The 23,905-nt window shown below is 39.3% G+C and overlaps 1 protein-coding gene across 2 annotated transcripts in view; it reads left to right on the plus strand.

Annotated features, from left to right (window-relative positions):
* The window catches only part of CYTH1 (cytohesin 1), a 54,242-nt gene extending 31,028 nt beyond the window's left edge, over positions 1-23,214 (plus strand). For both annotated transcript variants that reach the window (XM_073684100.1, XM_073684099.1), the window contains exons 2-13: positions 2,299-2,381; positions 5,196-5,260; positions 5,812-5,878; positions 7,154-7,272; positions 8,929-9,009; positions 9,825-9,937; positions 12,003-12,151; positions 12,359-12,471; positions 14,787-14,865; positions 19,797-19,868; positions 20,918-21,072; positions 22,380-23,214. In XM_073684100.1, coding sequence (XP_073540201.1) covers positions 5,819-5,878; positions 7,154-7,272; positions 8,929-9,009; positions 9,825-9,937; positions 12,003-12,151; positions 12,359-12,471; positions 14,787-14,865; positions 19,797-19,868; positions 20,918-21,072; positions 22,380-22,458 — 1,020 coding nt within the window. In that variant the 5' untranslated portion in view covers positions 2,299-2,381; positions 5,196-5,260; positions 5,812-5,818 and the 3' untranslated portion in view covers positions 22,459-23,214. The remainder of the gene's footprint in view (positions 1-2,298; positions 2,382-5,195; positions 5,261-5,811; positions 5,879-7,153; positions 7,273-8,928; positions 9,010-9,824; positions 9,938-12,002; positions 12,152-12,358; positions 12,472-14,786; positions 14,866-19,796; positions 19,869-20,917; positions 21,073-22,379) is intronic.
* The last annotated feature ends 691 nt before the right edge of the window (positions 23,215-23,905 follow it).

A 23,905-nucleotide genomic window follows, 5' to 3' on the forward strand; every position in this document is an offset into this window, starting at 1 on the left:
GCGATTGTGGGGAGCCATGGATTGACATGGCAGACAGGCATTCTGCAGGGCCCCCATTGCTGCAATGTTGGTACTCTACAGGCTGTTTCATAGAAGACCTTTATTAAAAGGAGTCTGTCAAGCGGGTTTTTGCGATGTAATTTGAAGATCTCAGGAGGTAGAGGCTGAAACACAGAATTCAGGTATGTTGCACTTGTCTAAGTGCTGCTATTGTTTACTAACTGTGAAGGTTTGATCACTAGGAGATTAACATTGCCAGACAAGTCCAGCAACTAAGCACCTCGCCGTCTATGGACTTTGTATATGGAGAGCCTGGTGTGGGCGGGGTTAGCTTTCTCAGCTCTGCTTCATGTTACATCTAAGAACTCTGTGTGAAGGGCTGCACCCAGTAATCTAAGTGATACATCAATGGATTCAGCTTCTGTTTGCCTACATCAGACTGCTCTCAGATGAGGTAGCAAAAACCTGCTAACAGATTCCCTTTAAGACTATACTCATGCAAAAAAAATAGTTGAAACAAAGCATAAAAATTTGAATCACCCCAGTTTAAAATAAATAAATGTTGAAAATGAAAAATAAAAAAGATATTTGGTTGCCACATCCATAGAAATCCAATCTATCAAAATAGAAAACTGTTTACTCTGTATGGGAAATGTTGTTGTAAAGAAGAAAAAAAAAAGTCATTTACTGCTCAGAACGCAAAAAAAACATTTCTAGATGTAAATTTCTTTATTTTCTAAGTCTCTGTAAATGGCTACACAAACAAAACATTTTTTCCACCAAGTTCTACTTTTTTTTTAACTAAAAAAAAAAAAAAAAAAAAAATAGAAATGCATGTTTGGTATCACCATAATAAGAATAACCTAGAGAATCATGTAATGTCACTTTAATCCACATCATAAAAACTAAACTCAAAAAACTATAGTGGAATTGTATGTATATATTTGTGTGTGTAATATTAATAAATATACTATTCTCCATAATCGATCCGATTCTCTTGCACGAGAGACTCTATGCTTGTGATACCGTAGCATTACCCTGTTTCCCCTTCTTTGGTCTGCACCATGTACTCAGCTCCGCACAGCAGTCACGATGTAGTGATGTCATTGCTCCTGCTGTCCTCTCAGATGGACAGGCTCAAAGCTGGAAAAGGGAGCTTGCTGTTCCATCATTGAGGCGGAGAATGCAACTGGTTCCATACCTTTTGGCTATCCCGGTTTAAGAGAAACCGCCAAAGGGCCACATTTGGCCCATGTCTGTTCTGTGTTTACTGAAGTTCAAATTTCAGTCGCAAAACTGTTGGAGATAACTGTAGACAAACGGTGGTGCTGTTTTGAGAAGAAATAAGCATCTTTTTATAATCCTGGACAGACTCTTTAAAAGGCGTATTCACAGAATAAAAATTTTGCCAAATCCTGACTGATGACACCCATTCTTTCCAAATAAGTGCTTGGAGTTTATCATAATGTCTGAGGTTTTTGTTTGTCTATCCACTCTTTGAGGATTGACCTCAGATTCTCAATGGGATTGAATTCTGGGGAGTTTCCTGGCCGGGGGCCCAAAATTCCAATGTTTTGTTCACTGAGCCACTTAGTCATCACTTTTGCCTTGTGACCTGGTCTCCATAATGCGTTAAGTCATTGTTCATCACCAAATTGCTCCTGAATCCTTAGAAGATGCTGTTCTTCGTTCATTGCTGTGTTCTTAGGCGTAACTTCCATACAAGTTAGTTAAGAGGGAGCAACGCAAATGTGCAGCCACCTCAAGAGACCACCGTTCTGGAGCTGTTTGCTAGTCCCAGAGGTGTGGAGCGTACCTATCTTACATTTGTTGCATGTTCTGTAGGTAATCCATGAACATCTAAGGTTGGAATACCACGTTAACTCTGTGTGACAATCTCTGATTGCAGACTGGAACTTGAATGTAAAAAAAAATTACTTCTGAGACTAAAAGACCTGTCCTGAAATGTGCTTCCCACATAGTCTGCACCTATGTTACAGTCTGTTTTGTATGCCAGCAGAGATTTTCAATACTGTAAGGAATTGAAATATAACACTTGGTATATTTTGTGTAACCACCTCAGTCTGGTGTTGGGATAATGTTCTAGAGATCACCTAGTGATGCGAATGTCACATTACTGGCAGTAGTTCTGGGTGAGCATATCAGCAGTGACTGAGAAAACCACAGTGAACAGAGGAAGTTGTTAGTGTTAATAGCAAACATGGCATAACTTGGTATAACAGTCACGCATAGAAACATGTTATCAGAAGTGAATAAACGCTGATCATATTTCTCTAGTCCCCAGCGACTTGACGCCTCAGGAGAGAGAAGAACTGGAGAACATCCAGCGTAGGAAGCAGAAACTACTGGAAGATATACAGGTGAATGTTCTCATTTGTTATAAGGTTTTTCTGGAATGGAATTATTTGTGTAGCAGCTCTTAAACTGGCGTAAAATGACACACTTTTTATTTGACAATGGTTATGGCTAGTTTGACACTTTGTGTTACATATTGAGAATTCATCCATTGCGTGCACACTAATGAAGTGTGAGAGCTAGAATCATTGATTGCTGATTTACATACCATGTTTTCCCAAAAATGAGACCTACCCCAAATCAGTCCTATCGTGATTTTCCATGTATGCTTGAAATATAAGCCCTACTCCAAAATAAGCCCTAGTTATAATTGGGGCCAGCATTGGGTGGAGAGGGGAAAACTGGGCCATTTCTTGGGGTCCCTACTGTGTTAGGGGGGGGGCCCAGCATTTCTATTCTGAGGTTAAGACTGCTTAAGGTTTTTTTGGTGACATCACGGTCATGTGACTATGATGTCAACAAACGTCCTTTAACTGTAGGAATTGAAGAGGAAACAGGCTGGTATGTACTGTCTGTGCAGTGTGTGTACATGCGTATGTCTGTGTGATGACATGATTATATTTGAGTAAATGTTAGGTTTTTTTTTCAAGAATAAATGTGGATTGTTCATGGAGAAAAAATAAAACATCCCCTGAAAATAAACCCTGACCCATATTTCGGACAAAAAATTAATATAAGACCCTGTTTTATTTTTGGGGGAAAAAACGGTACTGCAGTCTGTCAAAGGAGTTGTTGGCCTTAAACTTTGTTATATAGATGGAACAAATGTCTTAAATAGCAGGCAGGCAAAACTTATTCTACAGTGATGACCTCATACTCATCAGTGTGGAACTTCCATGCAAAGCGGACCCTTCAAATGTAATTAGAGAATTTTAGGAATGTGAGAATAATTGATAAACACAACACATTTTATAACCGCAAAAGGCAAATGGATAAACCTATCAAAACATTTAAACAGACGAAGGGTAAGAGGAGGCGAGAGAATGTACACTGCCCTGTCATACTTTAAGCTTTAGGAAGAGCTTAGAAGAACACTTAAAGCCAAAATTAGACCTTCATTCCCATTTCAACAATGGTGTGGCCAATCACTTATATACACCTTCCCACCTGCTTGTTTTCCATTTATCTCCGCCCTTCTCTGACTCTAAAGCCAGAGCTGTCCCCATACTAGCTTACATATCCATGGTTATGACCACTCATACAGTGACAGTTATTTGTTAGTGGTCATAACCATGGATATATAAACTACTGCAATGCCTGTACATGAGGTAAGCGACATACTGAATCAGAAATATACTGCATCTGGAAAGGCAGTTGCTTCTTTCTCTACCCACTGAGTACCTTGACATTTCTAGTGTATCTGTGAATGGTGCCACATAATATTTTAGAATTTGGGCCATTCCCTCATTATTGATGCAAAGCATACATTGTTGCTCTCTCACCACGGCCCTCCTTAGTTTATTTAAACTTTTTTATTTTTCATTCACAACAACTTATGTATCTTTCCATAGAACAGCACTTTTACTCATCTAATCAGTATCCTAGCTGAGCCTGAGTCCTTATATTACATTTCATCTGGCCATACTTTATATAATAAATCCCTTAATGAAATGTCCTACCCAACCCCTATAACTCATCTGACTCGAATGCACTTAGTATACTATTCAGTTTAGTTGAAGATCAAGGCATCCACCCTGTCTTGAAAAAGAGGGAGAGGAGCCCCGCAGGTATCCTTGTAAATTGTAGTTTTATCATGTGACGCACAGAAGTCACAAATTGCTTCTTAGCTAACTCTAGCTACCAGTAGGTTTCCCAGAATCGTATCCCTAAATGGGATGGCTTTATGAGATCTATCATCTTCTATATAGAAATACCCTTTAAAGAGATCCACCCCCTAAAATGCTAGGCTGGTTGAGATGAAGAAGTACATGGTTTTCTTGACTATCTGTATGCTCTGCATCAGTGGAGTAGGTTGGGTGCATGCATAGTGCACAGATGAAGCCAAAGCAAGTACATCAGTGGACATGCCAAGGAGACTGTGTTGACCTGATGTAACTACAGTAATATTTAGTTTTCTGCACTTTTTTTTTTAACAGCCAGTTTGATTAAAATCATACCGTTGATGCTATAAAATGGCTACAAAACTTGCTGGTGGTTTAAGATGGTGGAGGGGGCCCTAAATTGTGAGCAGAGACACTAGTGTTACCTGGATCCAGTGGCCGGTAACCTAGGAAAGAGCAGTAAGTAATAAAATAACGGAGAGTTTTTTTTAATAACAATTAATTGTAAAGTTGCTTAGTTTTACACTTAGTTTGCAATTTTAGCAGTTTACTATGAAAATAATCCTTTAAGATTACTGAAGTTTTCAATTCAATGTAGAACATTGACCTGAGGTCACTGTCAAATGAATCAAAGACTTCTAAAAATTTTAGTGGACCCTATTGATGCACTAACTACAAGATAATTTTGATCTGTGAAATTTTATGCAGTTCACTAATCAGTAATAATGGTTGACCTTTCTGATATGTTGATGTAGTGGTACTCGCAGTAGGGCCTGTGCTGCTTCTTTCACCTTGAGATGCTTATATATGATCAAGTAAGTAATGTCCAAAACAAAACTGATAAAAGCACAGGTGCACTACAGCTTTTGTGTGGGCTTCATTTCAAAGGGTTAATCAGGTGAAAATATTGGAAGACTTTGCTCAGATCTTTAAGAAAAGTTTTTTTTTTTTTTTTTTTTGTTTTTTTAATAATGATCCTACACATTTTTTAGAACAGTTCCATTTAATTTTTCACTTGTTTAATTTTTTTTTCTTCAGAGACTCAAAGAGGAGATAGCAGAAGTTACAAATGAAATTGAAAATTTGGGAAGCCTGGAAGAGAGGTGAGCAAAATGTCTTCTATTGGTGTGTGGCTGTAGTCACTCCCCGCCTCTGTTATTGACAGCCTGCCCTTCAGCTTGTGTGTACACTGTATGGTGAGCAGTGACTATTACAGCCCGCTGTACCGCTTCGTTAGCTGGAAGCGAGCGGCTACAGGGAAAATAAAACTTCCTGTAGCTGCTGCTCCAGTAAGTATGATTGGAACGCTATTTTCCTGCAGATTACCACTATATCTGTAAGTAAATGGCATTTCTGGATGTGATAAGTTCTTTTTAAGTCTTCTATGGCACATTGCAGTGAGGTACAGAAGAGGCAAGAAGATGGAGTAAGAGTGCAGTCAATGAAAGCTTATCAAATATAACATCCTGTTGGTAGGAAGTCTGTTCATATCACAGAATAGCTTATAATATAAAGAAATTTATTAGAAGGGGTTCTCATTTATAAAAAATAACCTGACACTGTTGGGAAAAAAATGTACAGTAACCAGAGTCTATAACAAGCATATTAGATATATTTTGCCTCTCTGTAATATTAACTGTCAAATGCTTAACAGGAAAAATATGCAAAAGAATAAACAAGTTGCAATGGGAAGAAAAAAGTTCAATATGGATCCTAAAAAGGTATGTAGTATTTTATACTAGTATGGTTTTTGGGTGGCTCCTGACCTGCATTCGTCTATCAGAGATTAATCATAAATGTAAAAATCATTGAAGGGTTCGGTTCCTGACTAGGACCCAGTAAGCTTCCCTGGCAATCCTCTGTCAGCTGTCCCCAACCTGTGGCTTGCGCACCCATGATGTGGCTCACGGCTGTCTGCCAGCCTGGTGCATTAGCACCAAGTCTAGCAAACCGCTATTAACAGCAGGTCTCCAGATAGTGACTTTTGTGATTGGCCCAGTACAGAAGAGCAGATCTGGATGCGCATCTACTGGCCTTGGGGGTTTTGAGACAATTTAAGTATTGTAAGCGTGAAATGAAATACTTATAGTCAGAGGAGATGCTTGAATCTGGATGCAACAGTCTGGTGGGGGTGCTTGATGTGAGAATACTGAATGGGGGTAAGGTGGGACCCCCTGGATCTAGGTATACTGCCTCAGTCCCTTCCTATATTCAAATGTATTCGCGTCTTTTGCGTTTTAATTTTTTAAAACTCTCCAAATCCTCTGTAAATACTCAAAACTTGGTTCTGGTGATGTATTAATGGTAGTTCTGGTAATGTATTCATGTAATTACCCCTTTACATTTTTTTGCGACCCTTGGAATTGGTTCAGTATGGGAATGTGGTCCTTGGACCCAAACATACTTTTTGTACCCCTGGCGTAGAGCATTGTATACATTTATTTGGTGGCATGTCATCAGCAGTTGTGCCAATGCTATCACCCGAAGGAGGATGGCTGTTGGCAGATGTGCTGCAGCTGTAATGCTCAGGGATCTAATAACTGAAGTTTAACCACTTTTATACTCTGTGGTCAGTAGTGATCACTAGGATTTGCCATGAACATGTGATTATGGGAGTCCAACCACTGATCACTTCCCATAATGGAGTACTTGTAAAGCACATAGATTTACCACATGCTGTACTGCTCTTGCATAAAGCTTGTGACTGTTATTGCAACTCAGCCACATATCAATGATTTCTCCCTAGACACATTTTATTTATTTATTTTACGATGTCATAAATGATTGGAAAAGAGCTGGAAACTGGTGCATACTAATCCATTTACTGAAAGGAACACTGTGTGCTTCACTTCTGCGGACAGAATGTTCTTGTTAATACGTAACGTTATCCCTCATAATAAAATTTGGATTTTGTATATTAAGTATTTGAGTGATTTTAAAGGCAAGTAAAAGGGAAAGTTGAGAAATTAAGCCGTTCCATACATCTTATTTTGTAGGGTATCCAGTTCCTGATTGAAAACGAGCTCCTGACAAATACATGTGAGAGCATTGCTCAGTTTTTGTACAAAGGGGAAGGATTAAACAAAACTGCTATTGGAGACTATTTGGGGGAAAGGTAAGTTCATATACATGTTGTTTTGAACATTTTAGATCTTTCAGGAGATGGCAACTAAACAGAGCAAAGGATATACAATAATTAATTTCCTTACCATATTATCTGTTTGAATTTTGCTACCAAGAGCTGATCTTAGGAGAACCTAAAAACCACTTTCTAGCAACCATCCTTATTGTTGCTGATAGCATGTAAATGATGAGACTTATCTCAGTTTTAGAGGCTTGAAAGACTGGAACATTATCCCTTAGATACCGGTCTGACGCCTCTCACCCAGCCAAATCAGAACTCACACTTTGCACTGATGAGTGGCAGTACCCCTATGACAGTGTCTGCAAATTGATTTTCTGGTTTTGGCTTTTATCCTAAGTCATGTGACAAGGCTCGTTAAAGGGTCAATATTGACTTTTAGGCTGTATGCCCACTATGCGTTTTTTTTAAGCGTTTCAGCAGCGGCAATTCCGCTGCAGAAACACTTAAACGCTTGGTAGAAGGTCTGCCTTGTTCCCCAATGATGATCCGCATGTGCTGTGCATATGCTGTGGAAATTTCTGCTGCGGATTATCATTGCGGAAAAATCCGCAGCATTACCAATTATTTTGCGTAAACCTGGCGTTTTCGCTGCCATTGACTTGCATTGGAACGCATGTCACCCGCATCACTGGATCTGTACATGCGGATTACATGCGTTTCAGTGTGCGGATGGTACCTGGGTGTGGAGGACAGGAGACTCTCCTCTGGACCCTGGTACCATAGTACCTGTAAAAAAAAAAAAAAAAAAAAAAAGAATAAAATAAAAAATAAATATTATACTTGCCTTCTGATGGCTCCCGGTGTCCTTGTCTCGGCTTGCCGGCAGCTCGCAGTAGACTAGAAGGACCTGCAGTGACGTCATTTAGTCATGTGACGGGTCATGCGACCGCTGACGTCGGCAGGTCCTTTAGTCTACCGTGAGCTGCCGGCAAGCCGAGACAAGGACACCGGGGGCCATCAGAAGGTAAATATAAGATTTATTTTTATTTTTTACCATTCTTTCAGTCACACTATATAAATCCATGCCGGTTGCATGGATTTAAATAGTGTGACCTAGTTGTCAAGCACTTTCCAAGTGATGCTAAAATCGCTTGGAAAGCGCTTGTCAACCCGCATGTGGAAATGCATGTGAAGAACGCTTCACATCCGCATGTCCCTGGCAGGAAAAACGCATGTACAATCCGCATGCGTTTTTTCCTGCCAGGGAGATGCAGAAACGCTCAGGAAAAATCCGGAGAATTTCTGCATCGTGGGCACATAGCCTTAGGATTGCTACTTCCTATAGGTGGCACTAGAGTTCTAGTTCTCTTCCTCTCTGAATAGACAGTTTGGAACATTGCTGAAATACTAAAATGACTTGACACATTTTTGCCCATTAAATGGAGCCCTGTGGATATACCGAACATGAAGCGAGCAAAGACAAATAGAGTAGATCTCTACTGAGTAACTGTGCCATGAACACAACTATTTTAGCATGATACTTTTTAAAATTCTTTCCAACTAGATCAGACGGATGTTGTTTCTGATGTAATGTCTTTCAAACTACAGAATATTTAAATTTTCCAGGTATTGACTTCATGTTCTCTTACAATCTGTATTTAATTCTTCTTTCATTTCCACATTTAGAGATGACTTCAACATCCGTATCCTTCATGCATTTGTGGAGCTTCACGAGTTCACAGACCTTAACTTGGTGCAGGCACTTCGGTGAGTTGCTGGATTCGTTTTGGTTACTGGATTCCAATATGATGTTTCACTGGGGTCTGATCCAAGCTCTGCTCTTTTACATTCATTCATTTTATTTCTGAACTTGCAGAGACTAGATATTTGCAGAGCCTAAACTGCAAAAAGAAATGATCACAGAATAAGCCGCATTGCATTATGAATTTGATAAGTTGGGAACGTTGGCACTGTAGGGGCAAATTAAGTTTTACACAGATGAATGTAAATTTATGCAAAAAGGAAAACCGTTGTTACTGTCATATACTGAATGGGAAAAAGGGAGATGGTCTCTTGTCAATCACCAAGGCTGGCAGCACCATGTAGTAGTCTGAATTGGTAGAGTTCGTCCAAAGGGTTGCACTACTCTGAACCCATATGCTACTTAGAGATTCACAGGCAGAACTACACACACTTGATTTCTCTCTGTTACAAGATACCTTCCTCATTGGGACAAGCCTGTTGGCTATAATTATGGGATAGTCATGTTGCTTCATTAGATTTTACTACCTACAAGAATTTATACTGCCAAACGTTGGACCCCCTAACCTCCTATTTTTTCAAGTGATTTATAGTAAATATGATATTGCCACACTGGGGACCAATTTTCTGAAGCATTGTCCCTTTTGAATTAAAACCATTCAGACCCCTAATATATTCACCTTTGTGTCTTTACTTTATGTTGATAGATATTTCTTCCATTTTATATGCCTTATCCAGAAAGAATATAGGGCTGAATAAGGTTTTACTATGTAACTGTTATTTTCTGCTCAGTTTAACATTTCTTTATTTGTCCCATGCAGTCAATTTCTGTGGAGTTTTCGCTTACCAGGAGAAGCCCAGAAAATCGATCGAATGATGGAGGCATTTGCACAGCGTTACTGTCAGTGTAACCCAGGAGTCTTCGAGTCTACAGGTTCATACTGTTTGCTGCCTTATCTTCCACATTTATGTTCTTAGCTGCTCAACTGCTACAGTAAGATTACACCTAGGTGAAAACTACTAGATCGGTGGTCTGAGACTCACTGATAACCGGAACTGCGTTTGCTGTTCCCTTTTTGAATGGAGCAGTCGTGGTTGCACACTGCAAATTAATTCATTCTCTATGGGACATCCTGAGATAGCAGAGACCCCCCCCCACACACACACACACACACACTAATCCTCAAATGTGGCTATCGGACCTCACTAATCTAGTAATTATCATCTCATCTGTGGATTACTAAAATACCCCTTTATTCTGGTAGCTTTAATTAGTACAGTTTATATGAAAAAGTTTAGGCACCCCTATTAATCTTAAGCTTAATGTTTTCTTAAAATTGGTGTTTTTGCAACAGCTATTTCAGTTTGATATATGTAATAACTGTTGGACACAGTAATGTTTCTGCCTTGAAATGAGGTTTATTGTACTAACAGAAAATGTGCAATCTGCATTCAAACAAAATTTGACAGGTGCATAAGTATGGACACCTCACCAGAAAAGTGACATTAATATTTAGTAGATCCTCCTTTTGCAAAAATAACAGCCTCTAGTCGCTTCCTGTAGCTTTTAATGAGTTCCTGGATCCTGGATGAAGGTATTTTTGACCATTCCTCTTTACAAAACAATTCCAGTTCAGTTAAGTTTGATGGTCGCCGAGCATGGACAGCCCTCTTCAAATAATCCCACAGATGTTCAATGATATTCAGGTCTGGGGACTGGGATGGCCATTCCAGAACATTGCAATTGTTCCTCTGCATGAATGCCTGAGTAGATTTGGAGCGGTGTTTTGGATCATTGTCTTGCTGAAAGATCCATCCCCTGCATAACTTCAACTTTGTTACTGATTCTTGAACATTATTGTCAAGAATCTGCTGATACTGAGTGGATTCCATGCATCCCTCAACTTTAACAAGATTCCCGGTGCCGGCATTGGCCACACAGCCCCAAAGCATGATGGAACCTCCACCAAATTTTACTGTGGGTAGCAAGTGTTTTTCTTGGAATGCTGTGTTTTTTTGCTGCCATGCATAGCGCCTTTTTGTATGACCAAACAACTCAATCTTGGTTTCATCAGTCCACAGGACCTACTTCCAAAAAGTAATTGGCTTCTCCAAATGTGCTTTTGCATACCTCAGCCGACTCTGTTTGTGGCGTGCTTGCAGAAACTGCTTCTTTCGCATCACTCTCCCATACAGCTTCTCCTTGTGCAAAGTGCGTTGTATAGTTGACCGATGCACAGTGACACCATCTGCAGCAAGTTGAAGCTGCAGCTCTCTGGAGGTGGTCTGAGGATTGTCCTTGACTGATCTCACCATTCTTCTTCTCTGCCTTTCTGATGTTTTTCTTGGCCTGCCACTTCTGGCCTTAACAAGAACTGTCCCTGTGTTCTTCCATTTCCTTACTATGTTCCTCACAGTGGAAACTGACAGGTTAAATCTCTGAGACAGCTTTTTGTATCCTTCCCCTGAACAACTATGTTGAATAATCTTTGTTTTCAGATCATTTGACAGTTGTTTTGAGGAGCCCATGATGCCACTCTTCAGAGGAGATTCAAACAGGAGAACAACTTGCAAGTGGCCACTTTAAGTAGCTCTTCTCATGATTGATTACACCTGGCTATGAAGTTCAAATCTCAATGAGGTTACAAAACCAAAAAAAGTGCTTTAGTAAGTCAGTAAAAAGTAGGTAGGCGTATTTAAAACAAGAAAATGATAAGGGTGCCCATACTTATGCACCTGTCAAATTTTGTTTGAATGCAGATTTCACATTTTCTGTTAGTACAATAAACCTCATTTCAAGGCAGAAACATTACTGTGTCCAACAGTTATTACATATATCAAACTGAAATGGCTGTTGCAAAAACACCAATTTTAAGGAAACATTAAGCTTAAGATTAATAAGGGTGCCCAAACTTTTTCATATAACTGTATAACTTAATTTTTCTTGTTAGTGTTCGTGTTTTTATTTCAACCATTAATGTGATTTCCTTTGCCCACAGACACCTGTTACGTGTTGTCTTTTGCCATCATCATGTTAAATACCAGTTTGCATAATCCCAACGTTAAGGATAAACCAAATGCTGATCGATTTATTTCTATGAACCGTGGTATAAATGATGGAGGTGATCTGCCAGAAGACCTTTTAAAGGTTAGCACAAGTGGGAGAAATAATGTAAAGAAGATACAAAATGTTCCATGTATATTTACATAAAGTCTATACATGGTTTTTATTAGTGTATTTGATAAAATAGAAAACTAATATTTCCAACCAAATGTTGTCTCATTATTTTGGTTGCATATGTAATAAATAATTGACCTATTGACTTGTTACTGACTTGTCACTTTATTTTCCTAGAACTTGTATGACAGTATCAAGAATGAGCCATTCAAAATCCCAGAAGACGATGGAAATGACCTTACTCACACGTTCTTCAACCCAGATCGTGAGGGATGGCTATTAAAAATGGGTGAGTTTGATTTTTGTTTGTGTTCTGTCTGATTGTAGTAATTATTATTTTCCTAGTTCATCAGACTATATCATGTTGTTGTAAGTCCTTGACAAATTCATAATGAGAACAAGAACATGGAAACGTTAGATGGGTTGGTGAATCCTGCATTGAGCAGGGGTTGGACCAGATGACCCTGGAAGTCTCTTCCAATTCTACCTTTCTATGTTTAAAGTATACCTACCATTCCATTCTCCAGGCTTTGTAGACTATAATGTGTGGTCATTAAAAGTTTCCAGGACTGAGGGATGGCACAATGACTGACCATTTCCAATGATTTTTTTTTTTTTTAATACAGATGTTCCTAATATTGAATTCTATGAAATGTGATTTCTATCTGATGTGATATTGATAGTGGGGTAATTCTCAGGAGTAGAAAGTACACTTTTTACTTGTGTAGAGTAAATTATTGAACTTCTAATATTAGTTTTAGCCTTTACATGACAAATTGAACTACTAAGCTGTGAAATATTACAAGCTTTAGGTAACCACATTGTTTTATCAGATGGTGTACTACTATATTTTCCCCTTTCGGTTGTAATTTGACATTTTCTTTTTTTTTTTTTGTCTCCTATATTTGGGCTGCACTTTTTTTTCATGCTCCAGGAGGTAGGTGCATGAATCGTGTATTCATTATATGTTGGTACTGCGCTAAAGCTGATTTATGCTCCTGTGCTCAATTCTTGTTGAGTGACTCGTCTGCACTGCTTCTTTGTTTTTTCTTATGTATTTTTGCATTGTTAGCATTTTTTCTTTTCCCTATTTTCCATGTTTATAGCCAAGCACATAGTGATCAGTGCCCTTAGAAATTAGATTTGGCATATTGTTCTAGGAAATGAAAAACTAACTGAGTGAACAAAATTTAATTTGTTCACTATAATGAAGTTAGATGAATTCTGTATTGAAATTGACAGCTTCAAACATTTGCACAGAATCCTCCCATAAAAGTGATATACGATATCACAGTATGACCAGCACAGGGCCTGAAGGGGTTTCTACCTCTGGGGTTCTTTAAATATTTGTCGTGCTTTGCACTCTGTGGCCCTGCAGGTAGGCATTACACCAAATGCCAGTTTTTTTGCTTTTCTTGAGCTTTACTTTTTTTTTTTTTTTGTGCTGGTTATTAAAAGATGTATCCCCAAACCACCTGCTAAGCACCTATAATCAGCTTTTTCCCAGTGGGCAATCAATGTGGAGAACTGGATCTTCATTCTCATGATTGAGCAATTAAACAGAATTGTGCTGATTCTGGGAAAACCCATTTAATTTCCTGTTCCACTAAACTTGTCTAAGCTTTCCGATCTACAGCAGACCGTAGACTTGTTACAGGATCCTTATTCTAGTAATCAATGAGGGTCCCACAAATTAGTCACTTAACGCTGATCTTGATAGGGTAGCAAATAGGAGGTGTGTACTGCCAAAACGAAAAACCCTTCATCGTAGGTGACCCTAACTTTCTCAGCCAGGGATGAACAGTGTGTGCCAAATACAGATACCTGACATGCTTATAAATAAATATCTATCTATCATGGTCTAATCCAAAATAAGATTTTTCACCACATGGTAATTTTTGAAATTGTTTACAAATCCAAAATATTAGAAGTATTGCCATGGGGTGAAAAATCTTATTTTTGATGAGACCATTATTTATAGGAGTAAGAGGAGTATGTAGATTTATGGTTAGGGGCAGTGGGGAATGAGTGGGTGGGCAAAGATAGGAGTTTACTTTTGAAAATTATCACATTTTATTTTACTTTAAACTTGAAAAGCAAGCATGAGAAGTTTCATTGGCAGCAGGATAATGATGACAGTCAATGCATATCGTCAACAGTACTCTATTGGCACCCGTGGTTTTCTGCTGCATACCAGTCGCTCCATACTGCCCAACTTGACAAAACTGTTGCTTTTGATTGCTCCCTCCACAGAAATTCTGACCGAAGTGTAATACAAAATGTGACAACACTATGGCTATTGCTTTTTAAGGCAGGATGTAACTATAGGCGGCAGTGATGGGGTTAACTGAACGTCTCTCCCTTTTCTTTTCCTCTTACTCTGCTGCCGCATTCTCTTTGCAATGTTACTGTAATCTCTACATTTCATATCTCTAATCACAGGAAATGTTTGTCTATGAATCAAAAACACTAGCTGCTGATCTCCTGATATCGAATGTCACATGCATTGGTGACGTCCTAAACGTCAGTCCTGTGCTTTTTTTTTTTTTCTGTTAAAAAAAAAAATAATAAATTTCTGGCTTTATGTATTGTTCTTTTGACTTTCAGGTGGTCGTGTTAAAACTTGGAAAAGGCGCTGGTTCATTTTAACAGACAACTGTCTGTACTATTTTGAGTACACAACGGTAAGGGGAAAATGTGTGAGATGTGTAATATAATGATTTAGAAGTATGTACCAATGTGTATGCACAGTAAGAATTGTTTGGGTGTTATTTTTCATCGATTGCTGTCAATGTATATGCTGTGTTGTCCCTATTCCAGGGATCCCACAAATCTGGAGAAGAAGAGGAGACACTTGCTTTTGTTTTTAGGCTACTGAAATTTTGGGGACTCTGTATATTGTGAAATAAAAGTGCTAAACAGCAAAAGCCATACCTACAATCCTATGTTAATTGGACCAGACAAGGTTAAACTAGCCGAAGTTGATGTTTAGGCGTACAGAACATGTGTCCTGAGTCACTGTCTATTTTGCAAATCTTGTGATTTACTAGTCTGAAATGCAAGATCAGCTCAAAGATGTGGAAAGCACAGATGTCTGAACATGAACTGTGCAGAGGTTATTCCGTGAAGTCAAGCTTTCCAAATTCATCACTGCAAAGAAAACTGGTTACAAATGCAGATAGTGAAAAATATGGCTGTGGAATCACAGAATCATAGAATGATAGAGATGGAAGACACCTCCAGGGTAATCATGTCCAAACCCCTGCTCAATGCAGGATTCACTAAACCATCTCAATAAGTTAATGAGAGTTTAAGCACACCAATTGTTGTGTCTGGTGCCCAGTAAAACTGCTGCAGTGTGGTGTAAGCTTGTTTTGCTAGGTCGTCTGAAAATCTGATAGACAAATCAGATATGCATAATGCATCCAGCTGGTTTGGCTGACTTATATGAGCTTGTTTAGTTTAATGAGAAGTGGGGAATTAGCTGTTCCCAGACACCTCTGACAGCTGCTTGTCTCCCTTGGGAACAAATTCTTGACCATATTGCAATCACCAGAGTACCCATAGGAAACCCAAGCAAACAAAATTCAATCTGGCTGACAATTTCATATCCATTATAAGTTTATTCTTAAAACATACAACTTTGCAATTCACCTCTCCAAACACACCTACTTCAACACCCTCATCACCTCACTATGCAACAATCCTAAACGACTTTTTGACACTTTTCTTTCTCTCCTCAATCCAAGAGTGCAGGCACCCACCTCAGCGCTGACAATCTGGTCAATTATTTCAAAGAACAAATTGACCATATTCAACACGAAATTTTCTCCCAATCCCCTAACATCATGCATTGTCTTCCCTCCCGCATGGCATCTAGCTCATTTTCGGTCTTTGAACCGGTCACTGTTGAAGAAGTGACAGACTCCTTGCATCTTCTCGCCCTACTACCTACACTAGTGACCCTATTCTCACCTAATTAAATATTTAATTTCTTTCTTTCTCTCTTTCTCTCTTTCTCTCTTTCTCTCTTTCTCTCTCTCTTTCTCTCTTTCTCTCTTTCTCTCTCTCTCTTTTCTCTCCTCTCTCTTTCTCTCTCTTCTCTCTCTCTCTTTCTCTCTCTTTCTCTCTCTCTTTCTCTTTCTCTCTCTCTCTCTTTCTCTCTCTTTTCTCTCTCTTCTCTCTTTCTCTCTCTTTCTCTCTCTTTCTCTCTCTTTCTCTCTCTTTCTCTCTTTCTCCTCTTTCTCTCTTTCTCTCTCTTTCTCTCTCTTTCTCTCTCTTTCTCTCTCTTCTCTCTCTTTCTCTCTCTCTTTCTCTCTTTCTCTCTCTTTCTCTCTCTCTCTTTCTCTCTCTTTCTCTCTCTTTCTCTCTCTTTCTCTCTCTTTCTCTCTCTTTCTCTCTCTTTCTCTCTCTTTCTCTCTCTTTTCTCTCTCTTTCTCTCTCTTTCTCTCTCTTTCTCTCTCTTTCTCTCTCTTTCTCTCTCTTTCTCTCTCTTTCTCTCTCTTCTCTTCTCCTCTCTTTCTCTCTCTTTCTCTCTCTTTCTCTCTCTTTCTCTCTCTTTCTCTCTCTTTCTCTCTCTTTCTCTCTCTCTCTCTCTCTCTTTCTCTCTCTTTCTCTCTCTTTCTCTCTCTTTCTTTTTCTCTCTCTCCGTCAGGGCAATATGTTTCATAAACGAGTTTAGGGCATTGCGCCTGTCAGGCACAGGCTAGAAAATTGGCTATATTTTCCTTTTTTTAAGTTTCAATGCTCTAAAAGTGATCAGTTACCTTAATAGGAATGTAATAAATGGCTTCTCAGGTTTCACACAGCCTTTAAAGTTAGGAAGGTACTGGAGGAGGGTGTTTCCCAGACAAACCACTGAAAATAGAGAAATGAAACTAAGTGAGCTGCGCCTGTCAGATCAGTTGCCCCTGACGGAGGGTTAAACATGCCAGAATACATCCATTACTTAAAAAGACATCCCTCCACCTGAACAGTACTGCTAACTACAGACCTGTCTCTAATCTTTCCTTCATGTCTAAACTCCTAGAACACATGGTCCACTCCCGTTTAATCCGCTGTCTTTCAGATAATTCTCTTCTTAACCCTTTACAATATGGTTTCCGCTCTTTATACTACTGAACCTGCTCTCACTAAAGATCCACTACTCCCTGCTGATTCTCCTGGATCTCTCTGCCACATTCAACACTGTGGATCACTAGCTCCTTCTCCTTATGCTCTTTTCTATCAGCCTCAAAGATACCACTCTCTCCTGCTTCTCCTCTGACCTCTCCTTCACTATATCTTTTGCTGGCTCCTCTTCCTCTACAATTCCCCTTACTGTCGGGGTTCCTCAAGGATCAGTTATAGGTCCCCTTCTCTTCTCCTTTTATATACTGCCGCCATTGGACAAACAATCAGTAGATTCGGTTTTCAGTACCATCTCTATGGTGAAGACAGTCAATTATACACATCGTTTCCTGATATCAGCGCTGCATTACTACAAAATACCAGTGATTGTCTTTCAGCTGTCTCTAACACTATGTCCCCACTTTATCTAAAACTGAATCTGTCAAAAACTGAACTCCTTGTGTTTCCTCCCTCCACTAACCTACCTATGCTTGATATTGCCATTTCCGTGTGTGGTTCTACCATTACTTCCCAGTAACATGCCCGCTGTCTTAGGGTCATATTTGACTCAGGTCTTTCCTTAACTCGCTCTCTTATGTCACCTTCACCTCAAAAACATCTGTAGAAGTCAACCTTTTTTTACCTTTAACTCTGCAAAAACTCTTACTGTTGTTCTTCATTCTTGTCTGGACTACTGCAACTTTCTACTAATCTGTCTCCCTCTTACTAAACTCTCCCCTCTCCAATTTGTCTTGAATGCAGCAGGCAGGATCATATTCCTTTCCAACCGCTACACCGATGCCTCTACCTGTGCCAGTCATTGCACTGGTTGCCCATCCGCTTCAGGGTCCAATATAAACTTATCACTTGCCCACAAAGCGCTCTACGGTCTAGAACCACCCTACATCTCCTCCCTCGTCACAGTTTACCACCCTACCCGTGCCCTGCATTCTGCTAATGACCTAAGACTAACATCCCCAATAATCCGAACCTGCCACTCCCGTCTCCAAGACTTCTTGCGTACTGCGCCAATTCTTTGGAATGTGCAACCCAGAACAATTTGATTTCATTCCCAATATCCACAGTTTTAAGCATGGCCTAAAAACGCATTGCTTTAGACTGGCCTATCGCCCCCACCTCGCTTATCTAACTATCCCCATTTTGCTCATGGAACATTTTCTTCAAAATCAGGACCCTTGTCAGTTCACACACCCTCCATGCAGTTAATAGCCCTCTGTGTCTGTACTTGTACACATACTGGCTGGTGATCGGTTCATGCAGCCTTATGTGAATACCCTATTATATTGATGTCTGGATCATACAATACAAGCACTTTTTTTACGAATTACCTTTTAGTGTCTCCAATATTTCCTCATAGGTTGTAAGCTTCTGAGCAGGGCCCTCACTCCTTTTGGTATCTGTTGAGTTTTATATGTTATTCTATGTCTTTGTCGGTACAAGTCCCCTCTAAAATGTAAAGTGCTGAGGAATATGTTGGCGCTATAGAAATAAAAACTTAACTTACAAACTCCTTGCAGGTACTATCCTGGGTGGGATTTAAACCCAGGACCCCAGCGCTGCAAAGCAACAATTCTAACCACTGAGCCAACATGCTGCCCCACTTTAGTTTTTAGTGCATCTGTTGTTAACACCAGTTCCCATTTTTTATTGTAATACTATACTGTACTAGCTCTTATTTTTAATGTATTTTACGATTCATTTTTTGTTATGAACTTTTAAAGATGCTGTAGGCAATAATGTAAACCGACCAGCATGTTTACCCAAATTGCAGATGTGCACCATGCAAGCCACAGCAGGCCTACTCATAGTTTAATTCCAGTGAGGTTGTGTCTCACAGGCTGTGTTCACCTAATTTATGAGTTCATTTAATGTGTGCACTTATAAGTAATTCTAGATAAGGCTTCTAAGATTGTACAGATTGTAAAACGTATGTATGAATGTGTCATATAGTTATTTTAGTGTCTAGTTCCATATGTTAAAAAAAGGAGGAAAAACTGCCCACCACTTCTTTCCCCCGGCGATCCAATGCTGACACCCTGGTGGTCCATCTTTGCTTACAATTGGGCTGCAGTACAGCGAATCGGTGGCTTTAGCTGTGTTATGCCAGTACAGTATGGCACCACTGTTCAGTCTATATTCTCAGTTAATTCCCCTCTAGATTTTAAATATATTTACTGATAATATAATAATTTATAATAAATGGTATAATTCCTTCCAAAATTACTCTGAGAAACAGCTGTAATGCCATTTACGGCCACTACAACTAGTTCCAATGCATTGCAACCCCTTCAGTCAACTAAATCAATGGGGCAGCCAAGAATCGAGACACTGATCTGATATTGATAAAGGATAGATCCTCAGTATGAAAGTTCCACAAAGCCCCTTTTAGTTTGTTAGCATTATATGCTCTCACCTTTACTATTCCAAACAGTTCATTCTAATGTTTAATCTATAAACAATTATAGATTATTAAACTTTCCTGCAGGACAAGGAGCCTCGGGGAATTATACCTTTAGAAAACTTGAGCATTCGGGAAATTGAAGATTCAAAGAAACCGGTAAGTGGAGTTGCACAAAAATTTTACATTGGTATTGCAATGTTTTGCCCAGCTCCTCCAAAATTTCTACTGCTCATTAAATTCATGAAGAGCTGTGGCATTCCTTAAGCCAGAAATCTTACTCCAGTCCCTATCTGGAGTAAGATATGTAGCGAGGCTCATGCCACTTGTCAGACGCACCGGATTCATTAAGAGGCATGTGACTCTAAATGAATCAAGAGCGTCTGACTCTCAACATGCCTCCTCAAGACTAGTATTGTACACGCTGGTCTTAATGAATTTGGGCCTATATAGCCAAAATTACCCATTATGCCAATTGATGGGGGTCTTACTGGTCTGACCCTCACCAATCTAGATCCAGAAGTTATCAATTATCCTGCCTAAGTTTAGAACATGTAAACCTATTACAATTAGAAGCCAACTTTATTCTGCCTTAATAAATAACATATTGGACATCTGGAATATGTTCATAATTAAATTGGATACAGTTGCCTTTTTATAAAGTACAATGCAGAATGCAAAGTCAGCATCTACTGACAAAGTGAGCTAAACGGGCAGATACCAGTGTATAAAGCAGAAAAGGCAAAGGCCATGATTCATCAAAGCTTTTTCGATAGAGTACTGGCAAAATAAGCTTTGAAAATGTTAAAACAAGATGAAGATGCGCAAAAAATTTAGTGGCTTTTGCCATTTTCACTCAATTTTTGCACAGCTCCGACAGTGCAGGGGGCGGTGACTACCCTCACTCATCAAATTCATGATGTGCCACAAATCTTACTCCAGTCTCCGACTAAGGTAAGAATGTGGCGATGCGCACACAGAGGCACACACCACTTTGCGCCTCATCTGATTGGTTAAGAAGCATGCACTTCTTAATGAATCAAGAGCCTCGCACTCCCCACCTCCTCATTAAGACTGGCGTGAATAACACCGGTTTTGATGAATCAGGGCAATAGTTGGCTTAATAAACTATTGTCTATTACACTTTCCTCTACTCTTCTCAGTTCTGCACATCCTTATTGTTGATATATTATTTTTTTTTTGTCTAGAATTGTTTTGAACTGTTCATACCAGACAACAAAGATCAGGTAATCAAGGCATGCAAGACGGAGGCTGATGGGAGAGTCGTAGAAGGGAATCATACAGTGTATCGAATCTCTGCACCAACGCCTGAAGAGAAAGATGAGTGGATAAAAAGTATAAAGTGCGTGCAAGTATGATGTGTCAGCCTCGGGAGAGCAAAGTGCATATGTATATTAAATAATGATGGGTGGAAAAATGTACAATAAAGTGAAGCTATAGCCAGAAAATGAGAATTCTCCAATTTTTAAAACTCATCAGGGAGTTCGATTGCATCTGGAGCAATGGTGAGATGGCTGCATGCCATCACAATTCATCCACTTCTGATTCAGCAGATACACTCGCTCTCTGGTGTTAATACAGATGTAGGGATAGATTACATTTATATTATCCTGTGTGTTTCTTTCCCTTCTATTCGTAATACATTTGTATTCTCACAGTAAAGGTGAACTCGCACATCACTATCAATTATCATAAAGGTAACAATATTTATTATACAACTGATTATACACAGGCTTGAGATTTAATATACAAAAATCATTTATACCCCATAAACACTGTTATAAGACCGTGTACTTAGGACCTTATTTCTATATATGAAGCTCTGGTGCCGCACATTGATCTAATAGCTTTCATTGGGATCAGATGTGCATTTAAAGGGGTTGTCTCATCTTATTAAATTGGTAAAATTGCAATGAGTTTGTAAAAACAAACTACTTTGTAATTTACCTTTTTATTAAAAATCCCTCTGCTCTTGAGAACAGAGGGGATTTTTAATTCACAGCTTAGTGCTCATTGGCCACATTTGAGGTGATGGGTAATGTTACCCATCTCCTAGGCAAGGAGCAAGTGCTTGCAAGTGGTTTCTTATCTGGCCAGGCTCCGTGCCCCTGCGCCCCTCTGATGCTGCATCGTGGAGCAGACCGTTCAGTCCCAAGGCTCGACTATCCCACTGGCCCAAACCGTCAGTCTTAAGGAGCGCACTGACCTGCTGATAACTTGAGAACACCCCTTTAATTTCCAAAAAAAAATGTCCAGAGTTGCCATTAGTATCTGAATGAACATTGTATGTCTTGTTCCTGTAGGCAGAGCAATAAGGCCAGTTCTGCTACAGACCCCGCACATGGAATCTGTGTAATAACCCAGCAGGTTTGTGCATTAGCTTATATCAAATTTTCTCCATCACTACAAAATCATATTTCCACAAAAGACAAACTAAAATAAATGCTGCTTTTCCACAAACATGATTCTGCCTGACCTGTCTAGAGTACTGTCTGAGTCAAGATGACTTGCTTTTTTTTATTCTTGGGGTAGGAGATATTAAATATATAGCATTGTAAAATATGTGAGAAATGTAATAAGTACCCTAGGCCCTACAGTTTCTTTGGATCAGAGTCTCATTCGATCTTTTTTTCTCTATTCTCCATGCAGAGCTGCCATTAGCAGAGACCCATTTTATGAAATGCTGGCTGCCAGAAAGAAGAAGGTTTCCTCTACAAAGAGACATTAGACTATCTTTCTGTGAAGCAGAAAACGTACGGTTCACCATTCATCGAGCAGCTCATCTATTACTCCTCTGGCGTCTGCATCCTGGAATAAAGCCATAACGTGCCTTTTATTACCTATTTATTTCTTCCAAGTGTTTTCATGTTATATATGTACTGCCAGTCCTGTTCCAGTATTTGTAGAGAGTACAATAATTCTTTAGTGGAAAGGTGTAGGAGGTTTTTTTTGTTTTGTTTGTGCAATACCTTTCGTTTACCTAGAAAGTGCAACATGTCCTGAAACAACTGGAGAGCGTCACGATTCCCATAATATGGTGGGTACTTGTAGCTGGGCAGTGCAATAAATAGGAAGCCCTCTTGGATACTGCCAATGATATATGGCCAAAAGCTGTAGACAAGCAGGACTTTACTTACTGACCACAATGGATAGCTGGGTGGTACAGTGTTTGAGTAGTAGCATGCAGGTAATATACCCCTGGACGCTGGTACTGCATGTTCTCCACGGTGTTTCTGTTCCCAGCTCCACTTTATTTTATAAAGCTTGCACAGTTTTCTTGTCCTATATTTAAAACTTCAAGATCCTAAATGGCCTTTTGTATCTGCTTATATCTGAACATATTGGGGATAGATGTAATAAGTTTTGTTAGTACAGCATATTTTATGTCTTTGAGATATATACACCAACTTTTTTCATAATTTATAGCTGACTATTAACTACTGCTTTTCTATGTGTGACAAATACATTAAATACATATAAATAATGGTGTGTGTATATTGTGTTCTTATACTAATGAACTAGATTATACAATCACGATAATTTCTACAGTGGCCTTGCTTCACCTTTCTAGCCATTATTGTGTTTCTCTGTGCTGGCCCTATCCAAGTAGACTGTAAAAACAGAGCTCTAATTAAAATGCTGATCTGGCTATTGAATAATAAGCTGGTTGTCCAACAATGGACATTAAACATCTTTCATAGTATAAAGCTAGGAGCATGACCACTGAAACCCCACCCCAATCATTAGTATTTAGGTCCCTCTTCCCTCCTCTGAGTTCCTCTACTCTACGTGAATGCAGAGATATGGAGGAGCAGGTGAGTATGCGTGCTGCCACTCTATTTTAAAGTCTTTATTACTGACAGAGACAACTAAGTACAGCCCTTTTCTGTTTCCGTTAGCCCTATAGAGCCTGAATGTTGAGCACGTGACTACCACTCCATTTGAACCCCAACTCTCTGCAGCCGTGCTCTGAGGAGATACTGGGTTTGTGACCCGATATCTACTGATTGTGGTGGTTCAGTCAATCAGTAAGTTATCACATCTTGTGGATCATTCATTAAAAGTACTCTGGGAAAATGCCTTTGGTAGATTATTATGATATGTGAATGGGTTTTGGAAATTATATGTGGAATTTTTCAGTGTTGATTTTGTTACCCAAAGTCTGGAACCTTTGA

The sequence above is a fragment of the Phyllobates terribilis genome, unplaced genomic scaffold, assembly GCF_046119375.1.
Source record: "Phyllobates terribilis strain yellow unplaced genomic scaffold, ASM4611937v1 Scaffold_5__5_contigs__length_657084704, whole genome shotgun sequence".
Lineage (NCBI taxonomy): Eukaryota > Metazoa > Chordata > Amphibia > Anura > Dendrobatidae > Phyllobates > Phyllobates terribilis.